This window comes from Anastrepha obliqua, chromosome 2 (genome assembly GCF_027943255.1).
Source record: "Anastrepha obliqua isolate idAnaObli1 chromosome 2, idAnaObli1_1.0, whole genome shotgun sequence".
Taxonomy (NCBI): Eukaryota; Metazoa; Arthropoda; class Insecta; order Diptera; family Tephritidae; genus Anastrepha; species Anastrepha obliqua.
Genome location: NC_072893.1, coordinates 34,035,503 through 34,062,396, shown reverse-complemented (window position 1 = coordinate 34,062,396; position 26,894 = coordinate 34,035,503). Strand labels below are relative to the sequence as shown.

Genomic DNA, 26,894 nt, shown 5'->3' with positions numbered 1-26,894 from the left:
AGGTGAAGTCCAATATAAACAAGACTGGCGTCATAAAAATGTTTTTGATGACGCCAAATTTTTAATGAGTTAGTGCGTTGGAAGTTACATTCCTAGCTGACTTCCAGTGAAAGCTTGGTGACATTCGATTCAGTGGCCGCCCACAATCAGTAATCACCAAAAACTCCGTCGAAATTTATCGTAAATTTATCAACAATGAACCGAAATCATCGTTCAAATTCATGGAATCGGAGATGAATATCTTCAAACGAAAGGTCTGTGCACATTTCATTCCGCACAAGTTAACTGAGGACCAAAAATTGCTCAGAATTTAGCATACGAAAGGCCTCATTAATGAGTCGAGAAAAAACGAGAACTTCCTTTATAACATTTGAATTGGTGATGAAACGTGGTGTTTCCAACATGAACCTGAAACTAAGCGTCAAAATGCCGAATACATTCCATTCAGTGGCGACTAGCCACCACCCAAAAATCGCGTTTGGAGAAGTTAAAAATCAAGTCGACGCTAATTTGTTTTTACTATTCCAAGAGAATTGTTCACAAGAAGTTTATGCCAATGGGCCAAACCGTCAATGCAATTTTCTACCTTGGCGTTTTGAAACGTTTGTTGCATCGTATTCGTCGAATTCACCCTGAATACCATGAAGGAGGAAGCTGCATGATAATGATGACCCATTCTTGTGACTGGTTTTTTGACTGTAAATCGTATTTTAACCATCAATCACTCTCGTATTCGCCTGTTATTGCTCCCTGTGACTTCCACCTTTTCGAAAAATTGCATTTGGCTATGAAAGGAAAACATTTTGCGTCCGTAGAGGTCATCCAAAAGGCTTGTACCGATATCCTGAAGGACATTCCGGTCAATGACCTGAAACACTCTTTCGAAAAGCTTTTAGATCGCGCAAAACAGTGTATCGAGACCAGAGGGGACTATTTTGAATAAATAAACTCGAAGTTATCAGAACAAAGCTATTGTCGTTTGTATTTTAGCTCAGTATTGTTTATTTTGGACTTCACCTTGTAGTTATAGTTAGGCGTCTGCCGTAGTCGAATGAGTTGGTGCGTGACTACCATTCAGAAGTGCCCAGGCTCGAAACTTCGGGCATGAAACATCAATTGATAGAAAGTTTTTTCTTATAGAGTCCGCCCTCTACAGGCAATAGCAAAGGTTCAGAATTCCGGCATATCTATAACGCATAATCAGGAATTACTTGCGAGACCGTAAACTCGTCTCTCAAACTGCAGATGGGCCTAAATAAAACACGCAGCAGAAAAAGCGCCAAGATGGTATCCCTACTCAGGAGACTGACGGCAAACATAGGTAACCAATCTAAAGAAAGCGGGAAATGAAGATGGCGGCTACCACGTTGTCTTATACGAAGCTGAGCGGTGGATAAAAGCGCCAAAGGAATCACCGGTGTAAGCTCTAAGCATCGGTACAACGAACGGCATCTGTGAGAGTTGTAACTGCCTACCGCACAGTATCAGGGCCAGTTGTTCAAGTAATAACCGGTTCAATACCGATAGACCTACTAGCCTTTGGGAGGAAAAAGTTGTGGGCATTAAAGAAAGTGGGAATGGAAGAAGGAGTCAGCACACCTGGAGCCCGCGAAAAAAAGGATGAAACGCTAAGGATATGGCAAGACCGTTGGAAAAACGGTACACGCAGCATATGGTCGGTTAGGCTCATAAAATACGTCGCTACATGATACAGCAGGAACTTCGATGAAGCTAATTTTTACATTTTTTATGATTTTGGGACACGGGTATATTCAGAAAAACCTGTTTAAAATAAAGAAATGCGAACAAAGGTGACGCCGAACACAGCTTTTTCGATTGCATGCGTTGGGAACAAGAACGTCGAATGCTGAAGAATGTAGCCGGTCACATAGCCACTGAAAATGTAATCGACAAGATGCAAGAGAAGAAATATGGGAAATTATCAGTGGTTTTGCGGTAAAAATATTCCGGATGAAAAAGCGGGATCTGGATGCAGACGCACAAATATAGACCTTGTAATGGGTAAGATGGAACACCACTCTTAAGTAATGCGAAAGCGGTACCAGGGTGGGCGACAGTTCCAAACGAGGGGGAGTGTTTTAGCTTCCGGACATACCATTGCTGCGAGTTTTAGAAATAATTAATATTAATACCAACTTATTTTACCGTTATGACCTCATTCATTGGCACAACCTTCACTGGTTCAAATTGTATGAAGGGGTAATGATACAAGGATCTCAGTAGTTTGCTAACTTCTCCAGACATTACAAAGTCCTCAGAGCGCATGTAATAAATAAATAAACGAGCTCTTCTACAGGGTCCGGCGCTCGAAATGTAACCAACTTCAGACCGTTCGCGCAGATGATGCACGGACATCAGATGTCTGTTAGTTGGTTAAATGACAGTCCAGAGTATTGTTTACAAGCGCGCGGAAGCATTTTGCGGAGAGGAAACGCGAAAAAAGAAAATCAGTAATGGATTTCAAACGTAATAGTTTGATTGCATTAAATTTGGCTAGAAAATCACAGCCAGCGATTGTTCGTGAGCTCGATCACCTTAAAGTAAATAAAGTATTTACTTGTCGCACCATTACTCGTTACAACGATACTGGACGCATCGCGAAACGTCATGGAGGTGGTCATCAAAAGACTTCAACGTCACGTAAAATGATTGAAAAAGTGACTTGAGCGAAATCCCCGACGAAATGCCAGTCAAATGGCGAAAGAGCTGAAAATATCTGACCGTGACATTCGCCGAATACTAAAAAATTATCTCAAAGTTAAGCCTTACAAAATTCCCAAAGGCGCATGATCCACACCAAAGCAGCAACAAGTCAGACTTGAGAGAGCGAAGGAGTTACTTGGCTTGGCCGAAAGCGGTCTATTTCCGAACAATGTGTTTTCTGACGAGAAAATTTTTCAAATTGAGCAATTCGTAAACTTCCAAAACGATAGGGTTTGTTTTTCCGACCCTTCATATGAGAATTTGAGTCATCGATTGGCCACCAGAAGGCAGCACCCGTCACAGGTAATGGTTTGGGCCGCTGTAACCACAGATGGTCGCTCTCCAATCGTTTTTATCGAGCCTGGCGTCAAATTAAATGCGAAATATTATCGGGAAAGTATTCTGGAGCCTGCTTTGAAGCCGTGGGCAGACAAATATTTCAGTGGCAGACCAACAGTGGACGTTTCAGTAGGACTCGGCAGCAACTCACAAAGCTCGAGTGAACCAAGAATGGCTAAAAAACAACGTTACGAACTTCATAACGTCCAAGCAATGGCTCTCAAACTCACCAGACGCGAATCCGATGGATTATTATCTTTGGGCCATTTTGGAGAGCGAGATCCGAACTAAAAGATTCATCAGTCTCGAGGCGCTAAAAAAAACCATTGTCCGCGAGTGGGCCAAGATACCTGCAAGTCACATTCGGGCAGCTTGCGATTCGTTTCTGAACCATCTCAAGGATATAGTCAAGGCAAAAGGTGCTCATATCGAGCAAAAGTAAATTGATCCTTAATTTCGTATTATTTTCACACAGTTTTTACTTTGAAATGAATAAAAGTAATTTTCCTAACTAAATTGATGGACTTTTTAATTGGTTACACTTCGAATGCCAGACCCTGTAGTAGTTTAGATTTTAATTCATTTATTCATAATATTTATGTTTGTTTTTTTATATGTCTTTTTTCAGTCGACCTGCTAATGCTCCCGAAAGATTTTCCTCAATCACTGAAGACAGTTTGGTGACAATAGAGACCGTCGATGCAGAGGAGCATGAATTGCCCAATTTTCAACGTGTTTCTATTTCGGGCGAGGATACAAGTGGAGTGCCATTGGAGGACTTAGAGCGCGCCTCCACTTTACTAATACAGGCGCTGGAGTTGCGCGAGCGCTATATGTTGCATTCTGGACAGTCATTCCCGACAACAACTCGGCGTTTTCTGAAAACCGTACACGAACGCAACCGTTTCGGTACGATTGAACACGAGAATCGAAAGACCATTGCTGGTGAGTTGAGCTTATTTCGATTTAGCGCTACAAAAACAATCTTATGCTATAAAAAGTTCTCATAATTTGTAGAAGGTTGTAGAATTAAAAAAAAGAAAATGTTTTGTACTCATGTAGATTTTTAAAGCAAGTTTTTTTAATTAACTTTAATTACGGCATAAATTTGTACACCAAGTCACTTTTCGTGCTTGCAGTTTTTTTTTTTTTTTTGTAATTAGTTATAATTGAATTGGAAATTCGATATTTTTTGACTTCCTTTACTACACCTATTGTTTTATTGTAAATATGTACAAAGCAAAGTTTTAGGACTTTTAACAATCTTAAGCTCCTTTGAATAACAGTTACTCGTTAATACTCGTACAAACGCCGCATTGTCGTGTCGTGTTTTGGCTATCGCACCGCAAATTCTTTCTTTTCTTTCGTTTTCTTCTCGATTTGATTTGATTTGGTTTTCTAAAAATAATGTAGAAATATTTTTGATAAATCCTCTTAGCGCTAGTGTTTTAGTCACACACTCTTCATTTTGTTTATTTCTATTATTATCATTTCCTTTTGGACAAACATAAACATTTTATTTCCAACATTATTCTTTTATAGCTATAATACGCAAGATCAGCCTCCCCAGTTCGCAGACAGGTAATTCGTTCGTTTATGCATTTCACCACTGCAGCGGGCGAATGAGTTGTGTATTTTTCAGTTTTTTTTTTTGTTTTTTTGTGAATTGCTATTTTTGGTTTCAATTTCAAAATTTCATTGCACAGTTAAGCCAATGAGTTCTATGCCTTCATACATAGTAACTAGTAATGTATCAATCATTTAGCGGTCGGAATTGTTCTACGACTTTTTCAGAATTTATGTTGGAATGTGATTGACCTTAAAATTTTTGTTTTGCTTCTCTCTTGGCTTTGTTTGGGTTTTTGATACAATTTTATAATTATTATTATTTTCTGTTCGTTTATTTTAATTTTTATTTTCCATGTTTCTCACATCTTTTTTTGCACATCTTTTTTTGCATTTTGAATGATTCTTTGAACTTGCACGCAAAATCTTTACTGCTTTTTTTTCAAATTATTTTACGAGGGTTGTCTTTTTTGTAAATATTTTCCTTATAAGTGCTTACACTTCAGAATTTACTTAAACCAATTTTCAAAACACTTTTGCTACTCGGAAGTGGACAACTCCAAAACGAGCTGTTTAACTCTTTCAGATGGTGCGATCGATCATACCGTTAGGTGGCTACCGTATCGGCATCAGCCACTGTAAAGTAATAAATGACTCCCGTGTATAAGCGACGTCAGACTCTGTTGCACAAAAAGTGGCTGCCGTATATAGACCGCGTCCAGCACCACGTAACTTCCGCATATACCCCGGCACCCGTCGCCAAAAGTCAAGGTTGCAGCAGTTTCTTCAGGCTTCTGGAAACCTTTGACCTCGCATTTTATTTTTGATGTTCGTTATAAAAAATAAAACATTAGGTGTCAAATCAGGGCTGTAAGGCAGATGATCCATTATTTTGATATTTCGAGTGCTCAAAAGCCCTCTTGTGTGAGGCGATGCGTGACAGCTCGCATTGGCTGGGTGAAGGATGATTCGCATTCGACGCTTGGTTTTCCTTAATTCTTCGAAAACTTCTAGCAAACAAATGGTTGTTTCCCACTCAGAATTGACTGTTATTATTATTATATTCTCTAGTGGATACAACCACTCCGGCTCAGAAAGTATTCGATGCGATACCAGCTGGAGGTAGCAGAGGAAGACCTCTGCGTAGGAACGATTAGGTGGAGAAAGGCTTGGCTTCACTTGGTGTGTCCAACTGGCACTGGTTAGCACGAGAAAGAAACCACTGGCGTGCTTAGTTAAACTCGGCTAAAATCGCGTAAGCGGTTAACGCGCCAATCAAGAAGAAGAAGAAGTGGTAAAGTTGCGACATGTCAAGATTTTTCGAAAAAACCGGCGACCATTCGCTTTGGTGCTATATCCCGAACAACTTTTGGTGGATTGAGCTCGTCTTGAAACACCAATACTGTCGATTATGTAATGCTTCCGGCTCTTTTACAAAGATCCATGCGCATGAGCTTTGAACCTCCCTGGCGGAATTTCCTCCACATTTCTTTGCGCCAATCGACACGAGTCCTGTTTAGGGCAATTATCAAATTATGCGGTACCAATGAGATCAAATCTTTTTGCCGCCCGAACTCTCATGCAATATTAAAGGAATGCTGGTTCCTGTAATGCCCGAGGTTGCCTCTATCTTGGGATAAGTTACATGACATGCTGGCATTTTCAATTAACGCACAGTACCGATTGTTTTTGGCACAATATCCGTTTTTGGACGACTTTGACGCCCACGCGGGAACTCGTTGTACTAGCGTTCCACAGTGGCTAAGTGTGGTTCTCGAACGATCGAAGCAAGTTGATCATTGCGCTACTCTCCACGCTTCTGTGTCCATGTCGAATGTCGTAATAAATCGTCGCAGGAAAATTTTCACGAGTTAATTCCATCTTTTGGACGTAATTAAATTTTCAATTCGCTGAAAAAAGAAGAAATAAAGCTCGTAAGTGAACACCTTATATATATTATATATATGTTCAAAGATACCAAACTTTTCTATAAAAATATCGAATTCCAGCTCATCACACGTAGTGCTGCATAATATGTACTGCGCAAAATATGAAAGGCAACCCTCGTATTGTTATTCTATGTTCTTTTTTTAGTTGAAAATCAAGTGTATTTTTGGTTCGTTAGTCTACGTCAGTTAACTTATCAGTTTATGTCATTATACGTAACAATTGATTTATTACTAAATACTCGTATACATATTTACATACAAAATGTAGGTAACTAATGAACTAGAAACGAAGTATATAGAGTGGCGCCCAATTTACACATCATTCGTTATTAAACAGCCTTGTTAAGAAAACCTAGTAACCTGGATATTATATTTTATACATTTACGTAGGTCACTGTTTTTTCCGAGCCTAATATTGTACAATGCGTTTCATAACTATAGCACAGAGCTTTTTTGACAGTTTTTTATTTGTTTCGTATTTACAATATTTCGGCGGCCTACGTAGCCGAATGGGTTTGTGTGTGACTACCATTCGGGAGTACGTAAGTTCGAATCTCCGTACATGTAACAGCAAAATGATAGAACACGTTTTTTCTCATAGCGGTCACTCCTCGGCAGACAATGGCAAACCTCCGACGGTATTTTTGCGATGAAAAAGTTCCTCATAAGAACCATTTGCCGTTCGAAGTCGGCTTAAAGTTGTAGGTACCTCCATTTGTGGAATAACATCATGACACACGCCTCAAATAGTAGCAGGAGCTCGGCCAAACACTTAACAGAAATGTACGCGCCAATTATTAATATTTTGTTTTTATTATAATTTTTGTGAAAATATAGTTCATTTTACTACAAAAATCATATAAATCCAAGTTTGAAACTTTTAGCAATTAGAAAAAAAAAAATCGACAATATGTAATCAAAATTTCAAATTTATACGTTAGAATTTTCAGATTGCCTATAGAATTTTAGTAAAATGTGTTGATTTTTAAGTATGTTTTTCCTTGGCGGTCTTGCACATCTATATAACGAAGGGTCGGCGGAAAATTAATCATCCAATTTAGTTTTCAAATAACTTTTTTAATGAATGAAAAAAAGAAAAAAATATTTTGAGTGGTGGAATTCTTTTGACCTCCATTTGCGCTCCATTTGCGCTCCATTGCTTGTCTTGTTTTCGTACTGCGGCTGTCTAGTGTTCACAGATGTCAAAGATGATTGAAGTACGACGCCATTTGCAAAAAGTATAAATCTTCCGACGACCTTGAATCATCTAATAGAATGCACAATTCAGGTATTTTTTTGCGGCCGCTCTTACGCAGACGTTTCAAGAGGCCAAATTATCTTTTTTTATAATCCATTTGTTCTTATGGAACGAATGCTTGTACTCGTATGCACCACTTCTCGTATATCAAACTGAGGGTTTGAGTTTGACTGAGAGGATGAGTATCAAGACTGGCCGCGACTCTTTTAGGACTTTGAGTGAGTGTTCATGTAAACAATTGTGGATTTTAATATAATTATTTCCGACCCAGCTGAAGTTCCTGGCCATAGGGTAGACCTCAAATAAGGTTTCTACAGTCTAGTTCACTTGATTAGAGGCACTAATCAAATAATAAAAAATATAGGAAGTTTTTTCATCCCCATGTATTTTCAATAATGTTGAAATCTGGCGAATACGGTGGTTAACCAGAGATGATATCATAAAAATCATCAAATTCAAAGAGAAGTTCGGATTGAACTGGGCGATATGCTAAACTGGAGTAGACCTGCATTTGAAAGGAAACTCCAGGAGTGTACCCTGTACTGGTACACAGATGGCTCGAAAACACCACAAGGCGTAGGCGCTGGAATATATGGCCCCACATCGAAGCTTTCAGTGCCGATGGATAGTTTTTCAGGCATCTTCCAAGCGGATATGTATGCCAACTGGCATAAGCGGAATGAGCGAATCCCCATTCGAAGCGACAGTCAGGCGGCACTCAAGGCTCTAACAGCTGGTTTAAAAGACTCATAAACCTCCCCAAGGATAAACTGTGAATACTCACGGATATTCCCACAGGTCATTGCAGACTGGTCAATTTTATGAGTAAATTTATCTTCAAATTAATTTTTGATAAATGTTTAGGGGCAATTTTTTTTTAACAAAATATAATAAATTTTGTCTTATTGAACTATGATTAAATTTTACTTGCAAACTACTATTCGGAAGTACCCAGGTTCGAATCTCTGTACATGCAACACCAAACTTTTTTCTAATAGCGGCCGCGCCTCGGCAGGCAATGCCAAACCTCCGTGTGTATTTTGGTCATGGAAAAGCTCCTCACAGTTCGGAGTCGCCTCCCTCCATTTGTGGTACAACAACAAGACGCACACCAAAAATAGGAAGAGCAGCTCTGCGAAACACCCAAAACGGGTGTAAGCGCCAATTATACAGTCTGTTATTCATGAAATATAAAAGATATATATTAAATTTTTTTATATGAAAGTATGTACAAAACGAGTCGCAATTACTCAATAAACCGTGTAGTCTTCATCGTTGTCGAGTATAGCCTGACATCTTCTCGGTATGCTTTGAAGCTTTTATGCGTAGCTCGTGGACAAAGAGGACTAGATTTTTTGAACTTGACGCACGAGTCGCTTTAAATCGTGGACTATCTTTTCGACAAGATGCGTTTTCATAATGTCCCACACATGTAAATACAATGGGCTTGGCGTCTTCGGACTAGGAAGGCCAGTCCAATACTGTGACGCCATTTTCTTGTTTGGTTGTTTCTTAATGTGTTTTTCTGAGAGCAGTGGTTTTGATGATGTGGGACGGTAGGATATGTTCGCCTCCTTCAGTCGACGCCCGACGGTGTTGATCCTCACATCTAATCCCTTTTTGCAAGAATTGTGCGTGCTTGGCGTAATCGCAAAGAAGGGTCCCGCTTAAAAAGTTGGACGATCACTTTATCCTCCTTTTTTGTCGTCACTCGCTTCAAGCCGCGCTCGGTCATCAACATTTTTGTACACCTTACACCGCTGATTCCACAGCACAACAAACTTTTTTAATTTTTTAATTACTTTTGCAGTCGCGGCGTAAGATAATTTCGGCCCTTGCGTGCATAAAAATTCCGCCTCAAACCGCTTCGCGTACTTTTCACTCATTTTTTTTTGTTGCGTTTACGGTAAAGTTTCGAACGACACTAACCTGAGTGAGCACTGGCGTCGTAGCCCTTGAGTGGGACTATTATGGAGCAAAAAGCAGAACGAAATATATCTTGAAGTTACAAGAAAAAAACCGGTTCTTTTCTTCTGACACAGACTGTATATATAAATAATAGGATTGGGCATTTCGAACCACCACTAAATTGCACTATCAGTAAGTAGTAAAAATAACGGTTTCGTTATTACCAAGACTTCAGTTTTTCAGTGTTTTAACTATCCACTTATCGCATTAATGATTTAGTGCACTATGGCCAACCTTGATAAATAGAAACTGCTATAAAAAAAGTTTTTATTTGATTTAAAAAAAAAATGTATTGCTTTTAGTGTGGCAGAACGCTTTTTTATTCAAGTTTCCGCGATTTTTGAAATTAAAAACTTGGCAACACTGGTTATGGTAGTGTCATATAATATAAAAATCTAACAGGATTATTTGCTAGCTTAGTTTACGCAACACTTGTCTATAAGCAGGCAGCCGCTAATAGTGAAAATCTAAGCTAATTTTTTTTAGTAGCTAACTCGCCTGTATAAATCGCTATCAGATTATATATTTTTTTGTTGAACACAGCCTCATTTAGTGCTGCAATTTACAAAATTTAAAGTACATATGCACCATCATTCATCCACTTGTAAATACCAACAAAGTGCCGGCAGCTAAACGCCCTTGAATAGTGTATATTTGTTAGCCGTGACCTTTACGAGGGCAGATTGCCGGTCGTGCTGTACTATATTTAACTTGTTTTTATGTGTATTTTTTTTTGTTAACTAAGTATTTTTAAGCCGCTACTCACGCTATTCAATTCAATTGAAAGCCCTTTGTTTTACTGTTACCGTTTTTTGTGTGTGCTTTTCACTTTTTTTACCCCTGTGATGCGCTTAATCTACTTAGCGTTTATTCTAGGCGTATATACAGTATCTGGTCCAAGAATTACGAATAGCAGGGGAATATTACGAACTTTTAACATCGACCAGCAATAAAAATGAATATATTTAACTGCACTTTCCAGCACATCTCTAATAGTTTAATTTAAAATTATTACCTAGGCCGATAGTACCAGCTGCTGTTGTCTTATTCCTGCAATGAAATTATTTATAATTATATTTCATATAAATAGGTAGGTAGGTAGGTAGGTATAGTGGTTGTCGGTTGACACACCTAGGCCTGATGTAGGCCCATTGTGATACCACCAGGGCTGTCGCCTCTCCTCACTCTACATTGTCCTCATTGAACCAACCTGTGGCTTTAACATATCTAACAAGACTTATTAGTTTTATATTGGCTACTTCTGTCAAGTTATTCAGGGAACTTTTACCTAAAATATTAAACCTTCTTCTATCCAGAGCCATGCATGTGCATAGAAAGTGTTCTATAGTCTCTTCTTCTTCAATGCCGTTACAGCTTCTGCAATAGGCAGAGCCATGCATGTGCATAGAAAGTGTTCTATAGTCTCTTCTTCTTCAATGCCGTTACAGCTTCTGCAATAGTCGTTATAGGGTGCTCCCAGTCTACTGGCATGCCTGCCAATCAGCCAATCAGATAATGCCCTGTTAGGACCCCGAGAAGATTTCTCATGTTCTTCCGTCAATAGTCGGTTTGTGCGGCCCATGTTTCATTCTGGCCACATCATTATATTTGTTGCACAGGTCAGAGACTGGGTCCATAGCCTGTTGGCAGCTCTAATAGTGTGTTTGTCTATAATCATCTTACAAGTTGCTAAAGATATAGGTATGCTTCCATATAAATAAATTAATTAAAAAAATGTTGCCCACTTTCCAAATTCATCTCTAAATTTAACTCCTTGAGGCGATTAGCGGTGCTTCTTATTGCTGAGTGACGATGTTCACTATCGTGCTCCTTTAGACTTCCAGACCGGTGTAGCGTCTTCCAAGCCTAGATCTACGCTATAGATAAAGCTGTAAAAAGGATACGACTAATGGACTTACCTCCGGCAAACCTTACGATTTCTCTTGATAGCCAAGCAGCAATTAAGGCACTAGCCTCAGCGCGCATCAATTCGAGATGTATTAAAGAATGCAGTAGGTCGCTCTCGCTTATCCAACAACACACGGGTACCCGGCCACTCTAGAGTGTGAGGAAATGAAATAGCGGCTGAGTGTGCAAGGAAAGGCTCTGAGGTGCGACTTTCAGTTAGTAATAGCGGACATAAGCATTCCTCTAAACGAATTGTACACTGCGATTGACTTGAGCGCAATGGCGGAAACCAATAGAAGGTGGTCTCTGACTACTAACTGCAGGGTCTCCAACGCGCTCTGGCCAAAACTGAATCTTAAAAGGACAAAATGTCTGCTTGGACAGATTAACTATCAGCGTACTCACAGGTATTTTAATGGCTCACTCCACTATTGGCACCCTAGCCAGTAGAATGGGAGTACCTCTCAATGACTTCTGCAGAAGTTGTAGGAGTGAAGAAGAAATTGAGTCGGTACAATACCTTCTCTGTGAATGCCCCGCACTTCAAAGAAGCCTTGCCAAATACCTAGGAAATTAGCAAATGCCTCATTGGAGAGGCTAGTTACCTTCTTGCAAAGATCTAAGTGGTTTAAGCCACTTTTTTAGGAAATGAAAATCAAAGGCAGACAAACAATTTGGTTAACCTAACCTAATTAAAATACATTAAAATTTAATCGTCCGAGCAACGAAATGTACTCGTTCGAGAGGAGCAAAATAGAGCGCGAAGGTAGTGATTGTTTCGCAGTTCATTGAAAATGCACCGATCCGAGCCCAGAATTGATGATTTCCGGTCGTTCCATGGAAATATAGCAATAAATTGAAAATTAGTATTGAAAATGTATTGGACCAAGGGCACTATTTGCTCATCGGAATGCACTTTTCCAAGTTTTTAAGAGGTTATAGAGGGGTGTGTAGTCAGAGGCCCGAAAAAATGAAGATTTTCAATAATTTTTTTTCTTTGCTAGTCAATTGCAAAAATAAAAACATAGCATTAATACATCATGTTTCGACTTGACTTTAGCAAAATTTCAAACAAAAAAATGAATAATTGTAAAAGTTATCGCTGTTTGTGTGGAGCCCACTTCTCCAGAAGTCCTTTGCGGTGATCATCACAAGTCCTTGGAGATTCATTTAAAATCAATCGGACAGGAGAAATTAGTTTTATTAAAAGATAATCCTTTGCCTGATCGAAGCTTGTTTTTTTAAATTAACAATATGGCGGCCTAAAGTAATATTTTTCAGATTGTCGAGAAAAAAACGACAATTGTTTAAAACAAATCGATCAGTCACGAGTTTTTTATGTTTTTCAAAAGCAGTATAAATTTTATTGAAATCTATCAAGGAAACATTTTTCAGATTATCGAGAAAAAAACCGACAATTAATTGTTAAAAAATCGAAATTTTTGAAAAAAAAATCATTCGATTAGGCACGAGTTTTTTATGTTTTTCAAAAGTATTATCAATTGTATTGAAATCTTCCAAGCGATTTTGAAGTTACAGTGAGCACCAGTTCAAAAAACAAAGTATTGAGAAAAACACATTTAAATTTTTACTATCGACTCCGGAGCGCCCTTTGTTAATTGTTGAATAACTCGAAAAGTATTTGTCGGATTCACTTCAAATTTTCACACAATATTTTTAAGATATTATACTTTAAGAAAATGCAATAAACAAAAAATTCAATTTTTGAAAATTTTGATTACCCCTTAATAGAAATGCAGCGCTAACTCATCACTGAATGTGGGTGTTTCACTTTTGGAAGAATACAATCAGTGATAAATCGTCCCATGTTTCTTTTTCAATTATAATTTACGGCCTCCGTCAAGGCTTCAAGACAACGTGCGTCGCTCAATATGACTTTTAAGAAGCAATTCTATGAGAATCTTAGTTTGTTTTTCTTTACAAATGTTAATACACATTCTTTTCAACACTCTTACCTTATTCCAAGGGGTGGGGTCGTAGTTTGTATGCGGTAGAGACTGCAATAGGGCCTTTATTAAGTTCTCATAATTGTCGACTTTTATAAGAAACTCTTACTGTTCGTAGTTCGTTGCACGGATACTGTACATATAGTAAATGTATATAGTATATAGAGCACATACATACATACTTACATGCATACGTAGTTATATGTGCATATGTATTGTGAATTTTACATATGTATGCAATTATATAGATGACACTGATTAGTGCAACAAATAAACATTTTGGTTTTTTTCTTTTTCTTTTTTACACTTATGACGTGCCACATCGTAATGTGTATGCGTGTGTGCGTAAAACTATTTTTGAAACGTAACGCGCAACGCATCAAATGCAATTTGTGATTTGTGATTATAAAATCCACACGTAATGACTTGAAAACAAAAACCAACCAACCATCAAAATAAATACGCAAATGCAATTACGTATATGGAATTCACGACTACACACATACACACTCGCATCTACAACTGGGCCACATACGCCACTATCTTCATATACACCACCATTCGACACCCGACACCCCACTTAATCGGCGCACTCTCTCTCGTGTAATCGTACGTAGACCATCCCATACATCCGCCAACTAACAAGTCCGACCCATGGGGATTGGAGTTTCCACCCGATAACGAATATGCTATCAAAAGTATTAATGGTGTCTTCCACGTCTACAAGGATAAGGTGAGTGCATAATGCGATGGATATTTGTACGATGGTTTTGCTTGATTAATTTCTTTCTCGATTTGCCTACTTTGACAGGAATGCACAGAAGAGGTTAAGTGCGAATATCCAAATCTCAAGGAGTTTGTCAACGATATGCAGGTGATGTGCAATATGATCGTCGATGGACCACTGTGAGTTTGTTACTCTAATTTGGTATTAAAATTTTAATTTTTTTATTTTGTTGCAGCAAATCATTTTGTTATCGCCGTCTTTGCTATCTCTCATCGAAATTCCAGTTGCATGTGCTCCTGAATGAGCTGCGTGAGTTAGCTTCACAGAAAGCGGTACCACATCGAGATTTCTACAACATCAGGTACGTATTAATTAGGTTATGCTATGATTTTGTTTGGCGGCCGCCGCACAGTAGTCTCAAACGAGGTTGCGAGGGACATATCTAATTTCCGCCTCTTAGAGAAGAGCTACGGATATGTTTGATATACCATTTGAAAGGTAATTAAATGTACTTTTATGGAAAATTATAGAATTTTTTGTTTCTAATAAAGAAACAGTTAAAAAATTCTCCCAAAGTGACGACTTATTAGCCCTTTTTTCTTTTTTTAAGAAAAGTATTAGTGAAATGGAAGTTCTGGAAAAAAATGATGACATTTTCTTAAAGTTCAGTTAAAAAGCTTTAATTTGATAGTTTTTTCATGTCTGTAGGTGCTAGAGACCCAAAGTTATGATACTTTAAAGATGTCGATTTTTTCATTTTTAATTTGTTTTTCGTTATTATCCAAAACTGAACCACAACGCTTAATATGCGATCAAAATATCAACAAAATTCTTATAAATACTTCAAAATTTTTGTTATGACTAATCTTCTAAATCCCCTATATTGCTGGTACCAAGACTCTGAAAATGGAGATGCCGATTTTACTTGTGCCCAGCAGTCATTGTTCACAAGCTGTTTTAATATAATTCAAGTTAAAAGTAGTTCAGATGAAAATTGTACGTGGATCAATCCTACACCTCAAAGGGTTCGATTTACTAGACCTTTACGAATGTGTTTTGAAAAAGAGGATGATGCAGCTATACATAAAGAATATGAGCGCTTACGAAATGAAATTAAGAACTTAAAAATACACAAATTTAAATTGAATAATGGAAAGCGCGTTTGTGTAAAATACCAAGCTCATTTAACATTATTTGATGGCAAATGCGTGAACAGTATTGTGGATAATCCAGCCTCCTCCAGATGTCCAATATGTTTGTGTACAGCACACCAATTTGGAAATCTTCAAAACGATTTTACTCCAAACGAAACATCCTTATCTTTCGGCCTAGGCTTGCTACATGCCGAAATCAAATTATTTGAATTTTTAAAAAACTTAAGTTATCGCATGCCATTTAAACAGTGGGATATTACTTCTAATTTACGAGGTTAGTGTTAATACTAAGATAAATTAATTTTCACACTATTCGTGAATGAATTCACTAATGAATTACAAACTCGATATTGATTATGATATAAATATTCTATCTATAAATGGTATAAAACGCGTATAAATATTTACTTCTTATACAATATTATATGAAATATAATTTTATTTACATTTTAACTTTAATAGATGAATTTAATTTAAGAAAACAAAAAATTAAAAGCACTCTTTTCGATAATTTCGGAGTAAAAGTCGATCTGTGTCTGCAAGGTCACGGTACAAGCAATACAGGAAATGTTGCTCGAAAATGTCTAAGACAACCCGAAAAATTTGGGAAATGTTTGGAGCTCGGTGGAGAATATGTCAAAAAATTAACAAATATTTTACTGTGCTTTAAAACCAAAAAAAAAAAAATTGACTTGGATAAATTAGAAAAACTTTGTTTTAAAACGTATGAAGACCACTACACAATATATCCATGGGCCAGACTAAGTCCAACAGTACATAAACTTTTAAGGCATGGATGTGAAATTGCCCGTCAATTTAGTCTTCCTATTTCATATTATTCGGAGGATTCAAGCGAGGCGTGGCATAAACACAACCGTAGAAACATGCGAGATCATGCTCGACAAAGCAGCTGCGTAAACAGAATTACCGATGTCTTTAATTACGCAATATACTATTCTGACCCAAAAATATCGCTAACGTTCCTCAATAATCGATTAAAATTTCAAAAGTTAATGGAAATCCCTAATGATCTGGAGGAGTACATTTTAAGGTAACATACCTAAGCTTAAGAATGTAATTTTTTCAAAGATTATAACTTCTAAAGAATTATATAAGATAGTTTTGAGAGAAAATTCAATTTTATGTATATTTTTAATATTTTTTTCAGTAGTACCAGCAATATAGGGGATTTAGAAGATTAGTCATAACAAAAATTTTGAAGTATTTATAAGAATTTTGTTGATATTTTGATCGCATATTAAGCGTTGTGGTTCAGTTTTGGATAATAACGAAAAACAAATTAAAAATGAAAAAATCGACATCTTTAAAGTATCATAACTTTGGGTCTCTAGCACCTACAGACATGAAAAAACTATCAAATTAAAGCTTTTTAACTGAACTTTAAGGAAATGTCATCATTTTTTTCCAGAACTTCCATTTCACTAATACTTTTCTTAAAAAAAGAAAAAAGGGCTAATAAGTCGTCACTTTGGGAGAATTTTTTAACTGTTTCTTTATTAGAAACAAAAAATTCTATAATTTTCCATAAAAGTACATTTAATTACCTTTCAAATGATATATCAAACATATCCGTAGCTCTTCTCTAAGAGGCGGAAATTAGATATGTCCCTCGCAACCTCGTTTGAGACTACTGTGCGCCGTAGCCGAATGGGTTGGTGCGTGACTATCATTCGGAGTTCAAAGAGGGAACGTAGATTCGAATCTCGGTGAAACACCAAAATGAAGAAAAATTTGTTTGTAATAACGGTCGCTTCTCCGCAGGCAATAGCCTCCGTATTTCTGCCATGAAAAAGCTCCTCATAAAAATATCTGCCGTTCGGAGTCGGCTTAAAACTGTAGGTCCCTCCATTTGTGAAACAACATCAAGACGTACACCAAAAATGGGAGGAGGAGCTCGGCCAAACCCAAAAAGGGTGTTATATATATATATATATATATGATTTTGATTCTTGTGATAAAGTCGTTACAAAAGTACGCAGGCTGACGATTTCGGTCGTGTCATCGTCATTTTCGCTCTTTGTCCTCATCTTCCACGTCCGCACTTCGAGAACAGAACCGATGAAACCAACGCTTTGTTATTGTATTCGAAACCGATACCGGATAACACATCGTTTTTGGCTTTTTTTCAGTTGTAGTGGCACTGAAGAATGTACCCCGAATTTTCTCTTTTCCATTCTTCATTTTGTAATATAACACAATTGCGCGTTACCAAACACCAGCTTTACCCCACTAAATCCACAGCGACCCCATTTACCACCTGGGCTGGCATGGACAGGCGTTACTTTGGCACAACTACATTCAGGATATTGTGGCAAGTTCAACGCCTACCTATCCAGAACTGAACCCGACAAGCTCAACATATATCCGGCATGTGAAGGTACCCCGCAGGTTACTAACCACCTGTCCACATGCCCCTTAATCTCACTCACCCCTCTTGGGTCTCCCGTTGGATAAGATAGACGCTGATGACCGGTCATTGCTCCATACTGGCAGGACTTGATGAACTGCTAAAACAGCAACGGCTAGCAAACACAAAACGAATTTTTCAGATTTCGGTAGATTGTCATCTAGGAAAGATGTCGAATAAAAAAAAGTTAAATTATCACTTTTTAACCATCTTAGCCAAATGTGAGTTTGTACGTGACTACAACTCGGTAAGGCCCGAAACTGACGGTGTTCATGAACCACCAAGTGATGGAAAATGTTTTTTCTTATGACAGTTCTAACCCTCCGAGTATTTTTTGCTATAAAAAAGTTTCTCGAAAAACCATTTGCCCTTCGCCTAAAACTGTAGATCCCTTCTTTTATGGAACATTGCAGGAGGAGCTCGGCCAACAACTAACAAAGCATTTGTCAAGCCCCGACCACCTCGGTATGGTCTGAGCTTTTCCTACGATGCGGACTTCATCTCTACAGTTGTGGTAAAGTCCGGCGAGTACGGTTATATTTTAATATCCTGGTTCACTCCGTTCGGGAGTGACTCTTCCGTCGTACACGGTACTGCGGTTCACGGTTCACATCTGCTATTTCGCGCAACATCGACCTTCGCCTCGTCCTCTGTGCGATGGTATCGGAGACCAGCCATATTCCACTTCCGTGCAACAATACAGACCTGGGGATTTGCGAACTCGTCCATGCTGCATGCATTCGCTCGAACGCCGCCCTTGCTTTGTTTAGCCGGCAGTTCACATCTTCATTTGCTCCAGTCTGACGTGATAGTGCAGCAGAGGTGGCAGAAGCTTTCGACAAATTCCACCGGACACCCGTCAACCATTACAATTCTTGCCTTTCATAGCCTTTGTCTTGGCGATTTCGGTCCGACAGTGCATACCAGCGTTACTAATCTGTCCGCCTTCACTTGCATGTCAGTGAGTTTGTGAGAGGAGGTAGATGTCATCGACGAAGTTCAGGGCCTGTTGTTGTTTGTGTAGCAGCAAAAACATTCCCCACACATGTGTGAGGAGTGCTGCTGGAGTGGCAGTCCTTGGCTGGATATACAGTCAATCTGCGTCATTTCGGTAACGCAGAACCGACTGTCGAGGGAACGTCGTTCCGGTAACATAGGACCTCAACGTGTCTGATGAAACTCCATACGAGCCCTCTTTTGTGCAGGATCAATTGGCTCATATTATGGTGGCAATATTACGGTGTTTTTTTTTTGGCCAAAAATTAAGATTTTTTTGTTAATTTCGTTTCGTTTATATTATATTAGGTGTCCAAAAAAGTCTTTTCGTATTTCTAATCAACCTTCAACTCATTTTTTTTATATTTATAATGAACTTTATTAAACCAAATATGTACCATTTTGGTCGACCACCTTTTGCCATTTTTCTTCTAGATACATTATTCCATCAGTATAAAACTTTTGTGGTTTCTCGGCGAAAAACTGCGACAAGTAATTTTCACAGGCTTCTCTTGAAGCCAACTTTACTCCATTAAGGGGTTACGCCACTCTAGCTACTGTAAAAAAGCAGTTTTTTAAGGATTTTTTTTACATCGAAAGAAAGGTGCCAGGAAAAAACTTTTTAAGTATATTATTAAGCATGTATTTAAGTGTAATTACAAATATTTTTATTGAAAAATATTACAAAATGGCGCCTTTGGAGTGAATCTCTGAACGCGCCCTGCGAAAAAGGCACTTCACGGCAAGCAGTACAACTGACGTAAATGCCCACCTAAACCAAATTAAAAACATTCTTCTCAATCGACGTGAGTATAGCTGTAGAAATACGTACGGGATTTTAGAAATATTGAAATTTGTGTATTTTGCAGATGTTTGAAGTCAAAAGTAGAATTTTTCGTCTAAAATGGAACCGTTAATTGTTTATAAAAATTTTTCTAATTAATTAATAAAAAAATCCGTACGTATTTCAGTGCGGAATAATGTTCTAAAGATCCTTGTACAATTACAAGTGAAAATATTAAAAATTGTTTGTGTTATGCTGCTTGCCGTTTTGAAAAATCACGTTTTGAGATAAACACGCTTTAAATTTGAATAGTCGGTTCAGAGACGTCAGAGGCGCTCGCGCAAAAGTGCGAAATATTAGAGATAAACATTTTTTTCACGCATAGGACTTTTTGTTTTATATTCTAAAGAGTTTAAAGCATCTTTTAAGCAAAAAAAAAAAATTTCGATATTTTGAAAATCCTAGAGTGGCCTAACCCCTTAAGGGAGTTCTGCATTGACCGAAACAAATGGTAGTCCGATGGTGCAAGGTCAGGGCTATATGGTGGATGAATCAAAACTTCCCAGTCATGCTCTCCCAGTTTTTGCCGAGTCATCAAAGATGTGTGGGGCCTAGCGTTGTCCTGATGGAAGACGACGCCCTTTCTGCTGATCAGTTCTGGCCGTTTTTTTTCGATTGCTTGCTTCAATCTCATCAGTTGTTGACAGTAAAGTGTAGAATCAATCGTTCGAGCAGGTTGGAGCAGCTCGTAGTGGATGACTCCTTTCCAATCCCACCAAATACACAGCATAACCTTTCGAGGCGTCAATCCTGGCTCTGCAACCATTTGTTGAGCTTCACCACCCTTGCACCATAATTGACATTATTGTCGTATTTGATCCACTTTTCGTCTCCTGTTACCATTCGCTTCAGAAATGGTTCGATTTCACTTCGTTTCAGCAAAGAATCGCAGATGTTAATTCGGTCCATTAAATTTTTCACAGACAATTCATGTGGTACCCAAAATCGAACTTCTGTTTGTAACCAGCCTTTTTAAATCGTTCAAAACCGTCTGATGATGAATGTTTAGTGCCTTGGCGATGCCATGGCAACTTATGTGACGGTCCTGGTCAATCTTTTTCATAATTTCATCGACTTTTTCAACGATAAGTCGACCGGAGCGAGGTGCATATTGCACATCGAAATTTCCAGAACGGAAGTGAGCGAACCATTGTTGTGCTACACGAACTGATACAGCACCGTCTCCGTAAAATTTCATTGGTGGCTTGTGTGGCATTCTTCCCTTTTTTATACAAAAATTTCAAAATATAGCGAATTTATTCATTATTTTCACTCATTTTTGAACAGCTATAACTTTTTTTCAACTTCTCCGAATTAAATTTTTTTTTGGTTAAATGAAGCTTAAAATGTCACCTTTCTAACACCATATGATATGACACAATGTGATTGGTAGCACTGGAGATAGATGACTCCAACGACATCTATTGACAAAATACGAAAAGACTTTTTCGACTACCCAATATATTGAAAAGCATTAATAAAAAGGTTATTTATCTAATGAATTATGCAGCAATAAAATTAAATTCTTTGATATCTTTATTTTTATACAAATTTATTTTATAATAAAAACATAACCTCAATTACATTTATCCTACCTATCACTTTAGAAAAGTGGACACTCACATACACGCAGCCTCGTGCATGAATCAAAAACACCTATTACGCTTCATTAAGAAGACCCTTAAAAATAATGCTGATGAAATTGTGACAGTTACCAAAGGTCAACCAATGTCACTTAGAGATGTTTTCCAATCGATGAATTTGACCACTTATGATCTAACTGTGGATATGCTGGATGTGCATGCAGATCGGAACACATTCCATCGCTTCGACAAATTCAATTCCAAATACAATCCGATCGGCGAGTCGCGCTTACGTGAGGTCTTCCTCAAGACGGACAACTATTCGAATGGCAAATATTTTGCACAAATTATTAAGGTAAATGTAGATTTTGGTACGATGTATTTACATATTTGTAATTAAAAATATAAAATTCGGTTCGGAAAAAATTTTTTGTTTTGAAAAGTGTTACATTTGAAACGTCGAAATAAAAAAAGCGACTTGATGTTACACTGTAGTGAGAAAACCAAGTATGTAAACGGTTTAGTATGACAGAACTGCCGCATTTGGCTTTTCAAACCGAATTGGCATGCAGAAGGGAACCGATACTAAATGTAATAGCATTAACTTAGAAATAAGTTCCTTATTATAATTTCTTTTTTTTGCAATTAACGTAGGAAGTCGCTTACGATTTGGAGGAGTCAAAATACCAAAATGCGGAGCTACGTCTTTCCATTTATGGCAAATCACCGGACGAGTGGAAAAAGCTGGCTAAATGGGCCATCGATTACAACGTGCATTCAACAAATGTGCGCTGGCTGATACAAATTCCCCGACTTTAGTGAGTAAATTTTTATTTTGTATTTTTATAAAAATAAAATAAAATAAAACAAAGTAAAATAGAATAAAATAAAATAAAATAGGACCGAGTTATTCCAACAAGAAATTTACGAAGGTCGATACATGGCGAGTCAATAGAAGATAGATGCCAAAGGAGCGGCATTTACGGCGAAACAATCGACCATGTAATTGCTGGATATAGCGTACTTGCCCCCCGTAAATATGTCATGAGACATAACAATATAGCAAAGATCCTCCACCAACAACTTGCGATAAAACACGGTCTCTTACAAGCAGAAGTCTTGTATTTTAAATATGAACCAAAGCCAATATTGGAAAATGCAAATTTTAAACTGTACTGGAACAGATTTATATCCACAGATCAAACAGTAGCTGCCAACAAACCTGACATTGTTCGACAAGACAAATAAAACAATCGAAGTAATCGCTATAGCGGTGCCCCTTAATCGCAACATCCAAAGCACATACTCCACCAAAATATCGAAGTACACAGTTTTGGCCATAGAACTTAAACGGATGTACAAAGCGATGGAAGTGAATATAATTCCAATACTTATATCGTCCACTGGATTAGTGCCTAAGCATATAATAAAAAACTTGAAGAAGAAAATGACTGCCAACACCTCTTAGAAGACATGCAGAAGTCGACCATACTGGACACATGTGCAATAGTTCGTAGATTTTTAAATATTTAAACAAAAGTAATCGCATGGGCGTAGAACTTGGACTACGCTCCAGAGCACAATTCCAGAGCCGAGATGGATTACGCTCAAATAAATAAAATAAAATAAAATAAAATTTAATAAAAATAATATAAAAAAAATAAAATAAACTAAAATAAACTAAAAATAAAATAAAATAGAAATACATAAATAAAAATAAAATAAAATAAAACAATAAAATAAAAATAAAATAAAATAAAAAATAAATAAATAATAAGTTAAATAAAAATTTCGGCCAAACAATCTCGCAATCATCAATATATATTTCCCTCTTTTTAGTGATATTTTCAAATCCAATAATTTGATGAATTCGTTCCAAAATATACTGGATAATATCTTTCTACCACTGTTCGAGGCCACAAGCCGACCCAATGAACATCCCGAATTGCACCGTTTTCTCAATTATGTCATCGGATTCGATTCTGTGGACGATGAGTCGAAACCGGAGAATCCCATCATCGATTTGGATATACTAACCCCCGAAGCGTGGAGTGAAGAGGAGAATCCGCCATACGCCTACTATATTTATTATATGTATGCGAATATGACGGTGTTGAATCAGTACAGAAAGTAAGCGTGCATTATTTTTTCCATTATTTGCTTTTTAATTAATTTAACCTCTAATAATTTTGTTTCCTTTTCCTTCTTTAATTCTTCCAATAGAGCGCGCGGCATGAACACCTTTGTTTTACGTCCGCATTGCGGTGAAGCTGGGCCCGTGCAGCATTTAGTTTGCGGCTACCTAATGGCTGAGAATATTTCTCACGGTCTGTTGTTGCGTAAAGTGCCTGTTCTGCAGTATTTGTACTATTTGTCTCAGATTGGCATTGCCATGTCTCCGCTTTCTAATAATTCACTTTTCCTCAACTATCATCGCAATCCGTTGCCAGAATATTTGGCACGCGGCTTAATTGTCTCACTCTCGACTGATGACCCATTGCAATTTCATTTCACAAAAGTAAGGCTATTCTATTATATTTCATTTGATTAAATAATTAAAAAATCATCGCTCTATTTGTGTTTTAGGAACCTCTGATGGAGGAGTACAGCATTGCGGCGCAAGTGTGGAAGCTTAGCTCATGTGACATGTGTGAATTGGCGCGCAACAGTGTAATCATGAGTGGTTTTCCGCATAAGGTAAGTGTGTGCTGGACTGCAGCATCATTTCAAAAATCTAAATCCAATTTATTTTGAGTTTGATTATTATATTTGAGGCCCTATGATCCACCAGGGGATGGCAGGAATTGAGAAGAAGCTTATGCTCAAACAAGTAATTGGTTTATTAAAGCTGCTTTAGCGTGTCCAGAAGGCGGAGGGAAGTGTTTTAAGTACATTGTTGTTGTTGTAAAAAGACAAACATTCGTCATAAATGTTTGGGAAATGCTGCTAGAGTGACAGTCCCTAATCGGATATAAATGCAAGTCGTTTGGGTAACGTAGAACCGATTATAGGGAGAACCTGTTTGTCTTTTCCACGACAGTCGGTTCCACGTTACCGAAACGACCCGGCCTTATATCCGGCCAAGGACTGTCACTCCAGCAGTATTCCCTGTATGTAAGTATGGGGAATGTTTATGCTGCTACAACAACAACAACAAGAACCTGTTTGTAGTACGTCCGACTATATAACATACATTCAAACAATACAGGAGTAGAGATACAAAATTATTTGCCGCTGCCTTAAGGCAACTTGAGCTAGAACAGCTGCAGTTTACAAATAATGGTGCGCGTAAATCTTTTTTTATTTATGTAGTAAACATTTATTCAAATATAAAATTCGATGATTAATTTTGTGCCATCTTGTATTTACTGTGTAACCTCTCTTAACGGACACCTCGATTAGCCGGATAACTCCCTTGAGCGGACATTTTTTTCTATACAGCAAAAATATCAGCTGCGAAAAATAAAAATACCTTGAATTATATGAACGTATGTGCCCTCGGTAGTCTAGCGTAAGTGCACTAGCCTGCTATCCCAGAGGTTGTGGGTTCGAATCCCACGTAAAGCACAGTCCTCGCACGTTTCCAAATATACCTACTTTCCCTGTTTCTAAAAAAAATCCTCAAACCCAAAAACTTTATCCTTTACATTCTTACGCACAATAGTCTGCGCATTATTAGCATTGTGGCTGCTATAAAACAAGCAAACACAGTTACACAATGCATCAGTGGCGCGAGCAAGAGGAAGCGGGCAGCCGCGGTAATAGCGCAGACACACGAAATTTAGCGAAGTCCTCAACCATCTGTGCTATCCTTCTGCCAGAAAAATGTGAGACACAGATGGCGCTTCTAGAAGTAAGAAAGCGTTGTGGGAATTCCAACTACAAATAATGCGCTGACTTTTGTGCGGGAGTAAGGATGTAAAGGATAAGGTTTTTTGGTTTGAGGATTTTTTTTTTTTTTTTTTTAGAAATAGGAAAAGTAAGTAAATTTGGAAAAGTACGAGGACCGCGCTTTACGTGGTATTCGAACCCACAACCTCTGGGATGGCAGGCTAGTGCACTTGCGCTAGACTACCGAGGCCGCTTATTAGCTTATTATTTCATTATTTTCATCATGATGAGAATTAGATTTTTCTTAATGTTTGTCTCCATATTCTCTCCGTAGGTCAAACAACATTGGCTCGGCCCGAATTACACGCGTGAGGGTGTCGCTGGCAATGACATAACACGCACCAACGTGCCCGACATCCGTGTCGCCTATCGCAACGAAACGCTGCTGGACGAGTTGTCGAACATATTCAAGGTGCATGAGACTCCCAAGAGTGAGTAAGCTTGCTGCTGAATCAACGGGTACCGACGCCACAAGCGACAGCACCCGCACTTATTTTACACTGAGCAACCAGAAGTATAATCCAATTGTGGTGCCATGGCGATGTAGTCGTCATCTTCTCATGAATTTATGTAACCTTCTTGAGGCTTTTTTCTACTACATTTACCACTAAATTACAACTACAACTACTACTATTACTATAATCACTACTAATAAACTACATACAATTGTTTCTAATCGTACATACAGGGTATCTTTTTTTTGGCCCCCCAACTGAAAGTAAAGGGTGACTAGATAAAAAGCATAGTTTTTTCAATTGTTATGTTTGAGTAACTAACTGGTAATGCTACCAATGACATTTAAATCTAAATTTAGGTGTGTTATTTCATTATGCATCGTTTCAAGCTCGTCGAGACTGAGGAAAGCATTAAAAAATATTATCGAAATACCGGCTCAGTTGTAATTACGAATATTCGGATTTCTAGGAGGCGGCCAATTTTTAGCGTAGCGGCTATGTTAACAACCAAATTTGCTGTTATTGGGGCGAATACAAACCACAAGTGTTCGGCCACCAAGCATCTACAATACGGTTTAAGGGGTGGCGGCATCATCGGACCTTCTTTCGAAATGAGGAGGATCCAGACACCGTTATCGCAAATGGCCCTCGATGATTCCAAGCAGACGACGCTACATACCGTGCAAGCGACGCCACGCTCAAGGTTGCGAAACAGGAATTTGACGACTGGATCGTCTCACGGCGAGCGTTCATCAATTTGCCGCCGAATCATGCGATTTTTGATACCTCACTCTTGGGCTGCTTCAAGTTCTTAGTCAACACTAAGAAGTCATCGACTTTAAACGAGCTTGAGGCGAACATTCGAGTCACTATAACCAGAACAACGCCGCAAATTTGGATCGAGTTATAGAAAATTGAAACGACCACTTGAAGAGCTGCCAACAAGCCGAGACGGTCATTTCATTGATGTGCTATTCCTTACATAAGGGCATGAAAGTCGCTTGAAAATAAAACCTGAAATAATTTGGTATCTCACATAGTTGTTTATTTATTTCAATTTTATTTGCTATTGTTCTTATCTGGCCACTCTTTACGAAATAAGATACTTACGTAAATGTGGCGTTTGCCACTATAACC

At 38.1% G+C, this 26,894-nt stretch overlaps 1 protein-coding gene across 8 annotated transcripts in view; it reads left to right on the top strand.

Annotated features, from left to right (window-relative positions):
* LOC129239273 (AMP deaminase 2) overlaps positions 1–25,983 on the top strand; it is an 86,413-nt gene extending 60,430 nt beyond the window's left edge. For 6 of the 8 annotated variants that reach the window (XM_054874657.1, XM_054874656.1, XM_054874655.1 and 3 more), the window contains 11 exons: positions 3,692–4,008; positions 4,606–4,644; positions 14,297–14,412; positions 14,491–14,585; positions 14,642–14,767; positions 21,436–21,766; positions 22,066–22,229; positions 23,251–23,541; positions 23,635–23,929; positions 23,998–24,108; positions 25,577–25,983. In XM_054874657.1, the coding sequence (XP_054730632.1) occupies positions 3,692–4,008; positions 4,606–4,644; positions 14,297–14,412; positions 14,491–14,585; positions 14,642–14,767; positions 21,436–21,766; positions 22,066–22,229; positions 23,251–23,541; positions 23,635–23,929; positions 23,998–24,108; positions 25,577–25,741 (2,050 nt within the window). In that variant the 3' untranslated portion in view covers positions 25,742–25,983. The remainder of the gene's footprint in view (positions 1–3,691; positions 4,009–4,605; positions 4,645–14,296; positions 14,413–14,490; positions 14,586–14,641; positions 14,768–21,435; positions 21,767–22,065; positions 22,230–23,250; positions 23,542–23,634; positions 23,930–23,997; positions 24,109–25,576) is intronic. The other 2 variants (XM_054874658.1, XM_054874662.1) reach the window with 1 other exon arrangement.
* The last annotated feature ends 911 nt before the right edge of the window (positions 25,984–26,894 follow it).